This window comes from Abramis brama (assembly GCF_963993115.1).
Source record: "Abramis brama genome assembly, chromosome: 6".
NCBI classification, from domain to species: Eukaryota; Metazoa; Chordata; class Actinopteri; order Cypriniformes; family Leuciscidae; genus Abramis; species Abramis brama.
Genome location: NC_139968.1, coordinates 38,226,235 through 38,237,407, shown reverse-complemented (window position 1 = coordinate 38,237,407; position 11,173 = coordinate 38,226,235). Strand labels below are relative to the sequence as shown.

At 39.7% G+C, this 11,173-nt stretch overlaps 2 protein-coding genes across 7 annotated transcripts in view; one reads left to right on the top strand and one right to left on the bottom strand.

The window, feature by feature from the left end:
• Positions 1-570: 570 nt before the first annotated feature.
• Positions 571-7,879, top strand: LOC311084901 (uncharacterized protein). 4 transcript variants are annotated; one of them, XR_014606663.1, is made up of 15 exons: positions 571-1,879; positions 2,181-2,282; positions 3,706-3,789; positions 3,930-3,995; positions 4,114-4,257; positions 4,343-4,679; positions 4,889-5,174; positions 5,536-5,753; positions 5,873-5,973; positions 6,101-6,278; positions 6,413-6,475; positions 6,592-6,736; positions 6,876-7,040; positions 7,134-7,440; positions 7,637-7,879. XR_014606663.1 is itself a non-coding variant. In XM_084117191.1 (10 exons), the coding sequence occupies exons 1-10, from the start codon at positions 1,644-1,646 to the stop codon at positions 6,124-6,126; spliced, it is 1,605 nt and encodes a 534-aa protein (XP_083973317.1). In that variant the 5' UTR covers positions 571-1,643; the 3' UTR covers positions 6,127-6,258. The 4 variants fall into 4 exon arrangements, 1 of the variants encoding a protein (XP_083973317.1); XR_014606664.1 differs by having other exon boundaries at positions 6,406-6,475; XR_014606665.1 differs by having other exon boundaries at positions 6,101-6,475.
• A 9-nt stretch (positions 7,880-7,888) lies between these two features.
• LOC311084902 (uncharacterized protein) overlaps positions 7,889-11,173 on the bottom strand; it is a 38,598-nt gene continuing 35,313 nt past the window's right edge. For all 3 annotated transcript variants that reach the window (XR_014606666.1, XR_014606667.1, XR_014606668.1), the window contains 2 exons: positions 8,985-9,220; positions 7,889-8,634 (listed from right to left, as the gene is read on the bottom strand). The gene's annotated coding sequence lies outside the window, so the exon portion shown is untranslated. The remainder of the gene's footprint in view (positions 8,635-8,984; positions 9,221-11,173) is intronic.

The following is an 11,173-nucleotide window of genomic DNA, read 5'->3' as shown; positions in this document are numbered from 1 at the left end:
TGCTTAATGCACCTTTAATAGCCTAAATAGATGCTTTACTCCCTTCAAACTTAAATTGTCAATGTTTCATTACATCACTGTTTGAAAACACTTATAAAGGGCATTTTCCCCCTAATTTTATTAACAGTATGCTCCATCTTTCATTTCAAATTCTTAAATTTGATCAATATTCAATTAAAATAATAAGACACCAGGCTGTTACCGATCAAATTAAATAATTTACATTGAAAAATTATAACTGTATTAAATTAGATTATTTTTTATAACCACAACAGAACCATCAAGGTGGGAAAAGTGTATCTGACCATGTGACTGTCTGTCTGAGTTTTGTCGAGAGCCGGAGGCGGCACGAAATTTGACGGAGGCGGCCGCCTCATAATTCTCTATGCAGGAAAAACTCTGGCAATACCCATAAATGGAAACATAAATTTACAACTGTACTTCGGTTTCTTTGCGGGGACACCGCCTTCACCTGCCATGTCTATCGGCTCGCTTTCGGGGTAAACTTTCCGCGACTGCGCAACTGGGTTATAGGTTGCCAGGTTGAGGTGACAAACGGGTTGAAATTGTGTATGGTGTGTGGATTCAGTGAATATAATGCATTTAATACAAGATCTGGCAACTGGTCAACATTAGACAAACATATTGTTCTGATTATTCATAAATGAGTTTGGGCCATGCACATTACGGGAGTTTCCCGGGAGAAATAACAAACCGGGAGGGGTCCAGGAAGTTTCCCGGGAGAAATAACAAACCGGGAGGGGTCCAGGAGATAGGGCTAAAAAACGGGAGAAACCCGGGAAAAATGGGAGTGTTGACAGGTATGGTTCAAGCACACCGTCACGCCATGAGAACTTTGTACTGAAAATACTGTATCCGTATCATAAGCCAGATTTCGATAATTGTGCAGATCCACACGTTAGCCTTGTAAATTACATTAATGAATAGTCTCACCTTCGTCCGGACAAGTTCGTCGTCTTCTCTTCTTCCTTAATGGACGATCATATCCAAGCCAAAGTTCAGGATATGGATTTTCCGTTGTTGGTTGTCTGTCCACAAAGTGGAATGAGCATGTGGATGTTACAAGGCGGAAATTTCAAGTTAAGTGCTGCGAGCCATTTTCTTTTGCCCTCTTCGTCGGATGGCATCCTGTGGAATTTAAACGATTTTGGACATGTACATTCCGCTCTTGTTGCTGGCTTGTGGTCGTAACACTCATTATCCAGAAGTTTTTTTAGCTTTCTTTAGCTGTTGTGACAGCCTTTAACGGAACAAATTCTCCCAGAGTCTCCACTATTTGACATCACGAGTAACGTCGTCTAGCTTAAAGCTATGGTAGGTAATCCTGTTCAGAAACACTTTTTTTTTATACTGGGTGAAATGGTCCTTCCATCCTGAGAGTAGTCAATACATTATGTGTTCAGAAAAAGGAATGAAAACAATCAGACCTCTGTAGCAGCTGCAGGACAGTAAAAACTCTGACCAATCACTGCCATTCGGTACGAATGTAAAGAACCAATCAGATGCCTTCATGTCTCGTGCCCGAGCCCCACTGCGTGCGCTGCCCTGCGTGCACTCATCACATGTCACCGTTCCCGAAATATTCAGCTCACTACACCGAGTAAGCAGGAGTTTGCGGCTCAATGGAAGAGAAAATGCAGCAAAATCTACCAATGCCAGCTTTGCTGGTAACTGCTCGCCCTGATAAAAAGCCTAAAAAAAGAAAATCGGAGGCAGAAAAGGCTGCAACGAAACAGGCACTGGATAAAGCCAGAGGACAAACTCGCGTCAACATTGCAGCATTTGAATGGTGGAGACAACTGAGGGAGCTGAAGGGCCTGAAAAGCGATGCCGAGGTTGCGGTCTTTCTGCTGGACAGGTAATTATTTGTTTTGCTTCGGGGGGATTTGTTATTTCCATGATATATGTTACGTTAGGCAACGTAGTTACTTTTGTAGCTACTATTAGCCCAATGCTAACATTAGCTTCTCTGTCGGTGTAAGCCAGTTGCGTTACAGGTCGTAGGTACATACTGCTTATCTGACTTTTAGGACATGACATTTTGAACATATTGCACAGCCATAGTCGCAAGTGTCTGCATTATAATTGTGATAAAATGACGTTAATATTTTGCTTATAAACGGGACAACTGTGGTGATGTGGCATATGTGTTTTGTTAGCTACGAGAAGGATCCATCAACTTCCACGCCAGCGAAACACAGATTGATGAGACCCCCTCCCCCACCGGTCTCAACTATTGTTGATGAGTCTCTGTCCGACCGGTGAGTTTTACTTGATGCTGCTATGAACATGGCTTAGGCCACCGTTGTCTTTGGTGGGATATATCCATGTTTAAACATATATATTTTAGGGATTGTTACGTGTTTAAAGATGTAAAAGGGATGATCACATAACATTTATGCGAGACACTGTTGCTGTGTGTGGATGCAGGAAAGACAACCAAGAAACAACAATTAAACGTTTAAAAACGTTTATTTTCAATGAATGAAAGATGAAATGGTCGTTTGAACAACAGGTTATTTCGATATAGATAATATAAGAAAAAAAAAGAAAAAACAAGAGTGTCGCCAAATCAAAGAAACAATCAAAACCTAACTGATATCTATTTTTAATCGTACCTACTAAACTAACTATCAAATAAAAATGTAGAAACAAAACCGAGTTCTTCAGCGGGTACGCCGCCTTAACTAAACTATACTAACTGAAAACAAAAGTACAAAAGTGGCGAACACTCTACGCCTGACTAACAATGATGATTTCCTACCTCCCGTTGGTGTTTCCGCGACAGCTGAAGCTCGTGCTCTAGATGGAATCAGGTTAATTAGGCATCTCAAACATTCTCAATATTCTCCATGTTCTCAAATCTCAGATCGGACAAAAGTGCTTAGGCTACTCAAAACGACAGTCATAAAGTCATAACGTGAACAGTGGTGTTGGTTTACAAAGTGCTTAAAACGCGCAAGCGGATGAGACCTGGCGAGGGTCTGCGTTCAGATCTGTGAATGAGCCTTTTAAACCCACGGCACAGCAATGGATTGGAAGAGCAAATGATGACACGTGCCATCAAACAGCCAATGCTCAATCACCACCTGAAATGAATGAAGACAGAACAGAAACACACACACACACACAAATACACGAGGAACGTAACAGGATGCACTGAATATATTTTGCAAAAAAATGTGTATGTTCTTGTATATCCAGGGGAAAAGTGAAGCCTATTGGCTGGTGTGGTGGGGGCAGGGAAAATTAATTAGATCATTTGAAAAGTCTGATGGCCTGAGGACAAAACCTGTCCTTCACCTTAGAAGGTTCAGCACTTCACACACTAGTTAACATCATGAAAGACTCCACCAACCCACAACACTAAAAGAAAACACAGTTACAAGTTGTCCCTCTACTTTTGTTGGGGTGTTGGTGGAGTAATTGATCATATTACAGGCTCGTCTATGGACTCTCCTCTGGTAGATGCTATTTTGAGAGGATAGGGCAAACTGAGGATCTTCTAAACAGTTTTTATCACTCTTCATGCTTTTTCGGTCCGTCAAAACATCTTCTCATCAACTTGCAAACCCAAGACTTCTATTTCTAAATATCAACAGTCCTGTGTAGCACTCTTGATGAATGGAAATCTTTTTTTTACGTTGATACTGATAATATTATATCATTTTGTAACATTCACAGAGATGATGACTTCTCAGTAGCTGGCGTTCAGGAGTTAAACATTAGCTGCCCAGAGGAAACAGATCTCCAGCAATTGGATGCAAGGTATGTTATGGTAGTAAGATGATTTTTTCCAATTATTTCCAAAATACAATTTAGAGTAAGATCATGTTCTGTGCATTATTTCAGCGACATGTGGTAATGTAATACTTCCTCCCTTTGTGTGTGTTTTTCTGTCTTTTTAGTATGTCGTCGCTGGACCTAAACATTGATGTTGATGCAGATGAATTTAATGACATTCGAAACTCCATGTAAGTTGCAGTGTGGAGTGCAGAGATGTTTTTACTTTTCTGTTTGTGGAAAATTGTATGTATTTATTGTGTGAATTATTATGTTTTTTTGTCTGATTTTCTTCTTTTTTTTTTATAGCATTGACTGGGAAGATGAAGACGTCACCTGGAATCCTGATATGGACACACAGTCTGTGTCATCATTAGAAGATGTAACCAGGGAAGTGGACTCAGATGATGATGACAGTGACGATGCAGATTTTAGGCCTCGTATTTGTGTTAGGTGGGTTCAATACACTCTGGCTCCACTTACAGTCAAGTCATTGTGTTTTGTTTTTTATTTCTCATAGCTGTTCTTATTACAACAGGACTGGTGGTGCTCTGAAGACTCCAATTTGCTTGGAATCACTTCAAGAAATCAGCATGGAGGACACTGTGCATGATGCTCCAGACAATGCCCCAGATAAAACTATGGCAGACATGCCAACACTCCCAGAAGCAGCAAAAGTCATGGTTGAGGATGATATTATTGGCCATCCTGCATCCATTGCTTATCACGACAGCCTGAAGCAGCTTGCCGAGTATCTCCTTCTCCCTGTCAGCATGTGTTCTGCCAAGGACCCAATCAGGAAGGCTGAATGCCGGGCACCTGCACCATTCGAAATCAATGTCAGGTCCAGGGGAACAGCTGCTGTCGTTGAATGGGTGAGTCTTTATTTAGCATTAAAGATTATTACATATTTTGGGACTGTTTTTACTTTGTAACACCAACCCTTTTTTCTGGATCAATTCAAACATACACAAATGAAAACACTTATAACATAAGTGCTGTATGGCGAAGGATGTTAAAAGTATGTGTATTAGTCATTGTAGTTACTGTAATGTGATGTCTTTCTCCGTCTGCTTTTTTTCAGATGTGTCCTCGTGGTCACACTGTTTGGAAGTGGGCTTCCCAGCCCATTTTGAAATATGGGATGCTAGCTGGAGACTTCATGCTTTCCAGTAATATCCTGCTGTCGGGCAACAACTACGCTAAGATCTCACTACTGTTGAAGTTTATGAACATGGGGATGGTGGAGAGGTCGACATTCTTTAGGATCCAGGACTCCTACTGTGTGGACACTATAAAGGAGTTCTGGGATGAGAAGAGAGCTGCATTCATCACCCAGCTCAAGTCAAAAGGGCCAGTTGTAGCCCTGGGTGAGTTTGACACACACACACACACACACACACACATACATACAAGCACACATGCTTACTTCATAATATGCACCATTTAATCTAAATGTATTTATTCCCAATCGATGGTATTGAAAAGGCAGATGCATAGTGATACTAAGACGAAAAAAACAAAAAGTTAAACAAAAACGGCTGAGTGGAGACATAAAACAGTAGGATAAAGTATGTATTATTTTATCTTAGGATTTTAGTTGTAAGATATGAAGTGCTGGACAGACATTGCACAGTGGTTTGTAATGCAGTTGGATCAGGATAAAAGGACAAATTCCGGACAATGTTCTTATCACAATTTCTCTATTTTTGTTCTAATTAATTTTCAAAGGAGATGCTCGCATGGACAGTCCTGGATTCTGTGCACATTATTGCACATACACTGTCATGGACAATGGATCCAAACAGATAATCTGCATGGTCAACATTGACAAGCGTGAGACCATGCGGAATTCTGTTATCATGGAGAAGGAGGGCTTGGACTGCGGTGTCCGACACACCCTGGACATGTGGCATGGGTCCAAAAGTTTGGGGAAAAGAATTCATGCAGTAAGTTCATGATCTCTCTGTAGATAGATATAGCTGGAAAAAAATCATCTACATCAATTCTCTTCTCATAAACCTATTTGACATCCCCAAAATGTATTTGTGCTACAATGTCAATGCAGGACAGCAAAGGGGGTGCACCATCCTTCAGATGTGGAGTAAGGATATCTGCAACCACTTCTGGTATTGCTGCAAGACTGCAGATACATATGAAGATTTCTTTGTAAGTATAATCAAAATTCGTCTGTCTAGGCCAGCCTCTATTGCTGAGTAGTTATTGGGCAAAATTGACTTCTATTCTTATTGACCACATTATTCACAACACGTGTAATTTTTTTGCCATAGGACAGGTGGGCTGGACTACTTCACCATGTGACAGGAGAACATGCGTGGGCCCTTGGAGCCTGTCAGCATGGTCCCTTGGTGGAGGACAGAGAGAAGGAGTGGATCCAGAAGGGTTCTGTGGCACACCAGAGACTGACAGAAGTGGTTCTTGTAAATGATTGCTAATTTGAGGGAATTTATAAGGTCTGTATCGATTTATGTTTAGTTATTTTGAAGGACTTTTATTATGATACGGCCTTAAACGTGCATCAACACGTATATAAAGCACGCTGTGTTTCCGCCTTGTGTATGTGCGCACACTTTTGTGAAGGACGCAGCTTGATGCATGACGGTTTTCTTCCCTCCTTGAAGTTTTGTGCATCCCATTTGAGGGTTATAAGGTAAACTAAGTGTAATGTTTATCACTTTTTGTAACTGTATCGTTTTATTGTGATGTTGGTTAATGTGTTGGTGTGACTGTGTTTGTTTGTTTTTATTGTTCGTGTTTTTGCTGTAGCTCTTACGGTGTCTACATGAGTGTCACGAATAAAACACTAATGGAAACATCAGTTTAAGGAGTAATTTGACCATCATTCAAGTGGGGTAGCTACAGTTCTTGATGCATGCTGGCTAAAGAGCATACACAAATATCTACATTTTAGGTATGTCAGCATAGGTCTATGTTCAATTTATTGTTTTGCCCTATGCAAATATTTCACTGTACTTCAAAATCGGTCCTGCTATTTCTTCATTTGTATTAGCAGAGTGTAAAGCAATTGTATCTTTCCTCTGTGCTCTCAGGTCAACTGCAGAGTTGGAGTCCTTCCACAATCATATTCTAATGTATGCCAGCAAACGCTTCTGCTTTTCGCCGCCCGTGTACGCTGCTCGCGTCATGCTGGCTGGCCTGGACTACAACCACCACGTTGACCGACCAGCAAATAGAAGGGCTGATGGCTCTATTCTGTATGTTTAATTTTATGCGGAAAAACAAAATACTGTACATTTTAAGGTACAATGAATGTATCACTAAGCTCATAATCTTTTCTCTGATGGCAGATACGGCAAGGTGTACAATAAAAAGTCCAGGAAGTAGAGCCTTTACACACTAAAGGTGGAAAAGGACTACAGTTACATTGTGGACCTCCAATGTGCGATTCTGCAGTGCAGGTTGTCTGCTACTGGGGGTTTGCCACGGACTTAAAAAAAGAGGCCCGATGATCCCCGTCAACATGGGGTTCTGTCAGGTGTCCCTGCCCCATCAACACAGGAGCTTTTGCAGAATCAACTCAGCAGAGGGCTAGGGGAGTTTTCTTACAATATTTTTCACTTGATCATGAAGTGCTAACATACTTAGGTGCAAAAGGTAATTTAAAAAATCCATATCATAACTTATGATCTAAAATAGTTTTCTAAACAAAGCTACGGATAAACCACTTAAAAGAATGACATAAATGTTTTTTACTGTGTGAAATGGAAACAAAGTTGTGTTGTCATTCATTGTGTGTCTTTGAGATGCAGTAATTATTGTCAGATGTGTAATTGTGATATTCTTCCTAAAGGTAAATCACTGCCAAAGGAGTAGATCACCACAGCAGACGACGCCTCATGCAAAGCCTGACCTGTCAGCCATCCCTGGACACTCCTTTTCTTATATATATATATATATTTCTTATTTATTATATGTAAATACAGATTGTTTATGACATTCAAAAGCAGCGAAAGTACAGATACTTGTGTAAAAAAGAATTCCCTTAGGTCTCTCTTGTTCGTTTTTTTTAAATAAAACAAAAAGTGTTATACCACATTCATTGTCATTATTCATTTAGCATGTAAGGAGGTAAGAAAAGTAATAGCTTGTTTATGCTGAAATGGTACAGGAAAGGCATTTATCATTTCAAAATATTTATTCCAACATGACAAATTTAAAAAAATAATTTTACTGTACAAACTACACCTCAGTGCAAATTTTACAGGAACAATATGTAAACCATTACAAAATATAAACAGCAGGGCCCAAGAATAAATGCTATTTATTGTACTGTGCCTACACCCTACTTGGGATGAAACCTGTATACTGTCCATGTGGATCTGGGTAGCGGTCTCTAATTTTCCAAACACAGCAACTAGGAATTACTACTCTGTGCCCAGCTCCCAGTGTCCCATATTGCCACACAACATATTGCTGGTATGCAGCGTAGCGGAATTGTTTATTGCTCTCCCCTGGGTCTGGAAGATCCTCCACAGCCCGGACATCATTCCAGATCCTTCTGGCAAGTCGCAACACCCCCTCCTGCAAAATGTACACTTCCATGTGGGGCAGCATGGAAATGCAGGAGCCGTGTTGTTGCCCACAGAACTTTCTTTCTACATCTGTGGGCATCTCTCTGCAGTTTCGGCACACACACCAAGTGGGTTGACTCGGAGCTGGAGGGCCTGGTGGAGGAGCATCTCCTGATGTTGACATATGGAGGAGATCAAACATGAGGCTTGGGTCCCTTGTCAGGCAGATCTGCAGCAACTGATGGGATTCTTCCAAGCTCAGTGTATGAATTCTGGCCTGTAAAACAATAGTTCATCAAAAAGATTAGACTTTTTTAAAAACAGTTTTACTGTCCTCTAAGGGGAATTTTGTGTCCACAGTAAATGCCAGGTAATTATTTATTGGCAGACAGTGCCAAGGACTAAATTTAATATGTATTGTTTATATTGTATATATTGTTGATATTATATTGTTATTATAATTCTTTACTCTTTTTAAACAATCTACTGCGCTGCTGCAACACTGAGAAGTTCACCATTGTGGGACAATAAAGGTTTATCTTATTTGATCTTATCCTATAGTTATTGGTGATGTTGAGGTCCAAAAAATATGAACTAAGAACAAAAATGCGATTATAGATAGGCTACCTGCTCATCTGAAATTCTTTGAGCTTGCAGATTCTCCACTCGCAGAATATCATCATGTTTCAGTTGTTCTCCGGTTGCAGTCCGGCTTGCTCCCCGTCCTCTACCTCGACTTCCTCGGCTTCTACCCCGTGCAACTCCTCTTCCTCGAGCACGACCTCGGGCCTGTCCCCTTTGACCTGAAGACGTGCTCGGCTGCGGACTGTAGGATCAGATCCAATGCTCTCGTCGTGGAAGCTCTAACAACCAAAATAACGAAGATATATAAAAACAGAAAATTCACGTTTGCCAGTGATAGTAACAAAACAAAACGTTACATTGTTACATTTAATTTAGCAGACGCTTTTATCCAAAGAGACGTAGCTACATTTCAGAGTTCATACAACACCAAACGTGTAAAGTTAGCCTGAAAGCTGCGAGTAACATTACTAACAATAGCCTTGCTTTTTTTTTTTTTTGCATTCATTGTAATAATACTATAGTTTACTTACAGGTGAATGAGACATGAAGTAGTTTGGTTGATGCCCATAATGTGCTGAAATACTCGGCTTTCCTGTGACCTGCAGCTGACTCCGACTGTGGATGCGTATGGCAAGCCATTTTAACATTTAAAAGCTAATTTTGACTATCCGGAATTAACATTGTAGATATCAACAATGTCTTTCTGACTAGTCGTAATTACATTTTGGATAGTTGGAATTGTCATTCAAGATATCTGTAACGTAATTGTGACTAGTCGAAACGACAGATAGAGATATCTGTAATTCAGTTTTGACTAGGCAAAACTGAATTACAGATATCTGCAATGACGTCATTGATAATGACATTCAACTCGTCACACATCTTAAATGACAATTGCAGATATCTGTAATTCAGTTTTGACTAGGCAGAATGAAAGTTAAAGATATCTCAAACGTCACTATGACTAGTGCAAATTATTGTGCATGACGTTTATGGCAAGCCATTTTAACATTTAAAAGCTAGACTGGATATGTGTTGCAGATATCTGTAATTCAGTTTTGCCTAGTCAAAAAGAACATTTCAGATATCCGCAACTACATTCTTCCTATCCATAATTGTCATTTCAGATATCCACAAAGACATTCTTCCTAGGACAAATGACGTCACTTTTGCCATTCATTTGTATGGGTTTATAATTACAGATATCTACAATTCAGTTGCAGATATCCACTATGTGAATTGCGGATATCTGCAATTGAATTGTAGATATCTGTAATTCTAGTTTGAGATATCTTCAATTTGATTCTGACTAGTCATAACTCCAGTTCAAGATATCTACATGTTCCTTTTCAGATATCTTAAATTAAGTTTTGACTAGGCGAAATGACGTTGTAGATATCTGTAACTGGAGTTATGACTAGGCGAAATTACGTTGTAGATATCTGTAACTGGAGTTATGACTAGGCGAAATTACGTTGTAGATATCTCAAACTGGAGTTAGGGATAGTCATAATTTAATTGTAGATATCTATTATCAAGTTATAGATATCTTGAAATAAATTTTGATTAGAGATATCTGAAATTTGAGATATCTGTAACTTTCATTCTGCCTAGTCAAAATGTAATTACAGATATCTTAAATTAGATTTTTGACTAGGCGAAATGACGTTGCAGATATCTGTATGCAAATTAGGCCCGCATCACACTTTAGGCGAGAGCGTTGTTTTTTTAATCATTCAAATCGCACCTGTTAACTGTTAACTGTTAACTTAATTAGCACTGATTAGCACCATGTTGGAGCAGCCAGAGGGCGAAGGAATTTTTAATCGTCTTTTTAATGCTGCAGCCCGTGCAAGACAGGAGCTGGCAGCGAGAAATGATGATTCCTTACTTTTCACAACAAGACGATTATTTCGCCGGCGAGTTCATCGAGGTCGAGGTAATTTTTTATTTTTTAACATCAGAATTGCTAATGTGCTATCAGAGGTTCGGGGTAGTTGTTTAATAACTTAAAGCAAAACAGTTGCCAAAATGCATTATAGGGTCTTTTTGTGAATGTACTCGAGTCAAATGTAGCCTGCTACTTCGTTTAAAATTTATATTGACAATAAAAACTTCACTTTTAAGGTCTAACTAATGGCTTTTTGAATGGGTTTGCTAGGTGCACTAGCAGCTAGAACTACTGCAAATATACATGAAAAATAGCTATTTCTTAAATCTCAAGAAGGCAC

What these genes read in the sequence shown, in the direction of transcription:
- LOC311084901 (XM_084117191.1), top strand. Translation starts at nt 1,644, where the DNA reads ATGGAAGAGAAAATGCAGCAAAATCTACCAATGCCAGCTTTGCTGGTA. An exon ending in AGGCCTCGTATTTGTGTTAG is followed by an intron (nt 4,258 to 4,342) that starts GTGGGTTCAATA and finishes TTATTACAACAG; the next exon opens with GACTGGTGGTGCTCTGAAGA. An exon ending in AGGGCCAGTTGTAGCCCTGG is followed by an intron (nt 5,175 to 5,535) that starts GTGAGTTTGACA and finishes TAATTTTCAAAG; the next exon opens with GAGATGCTCGCATGGACAGT.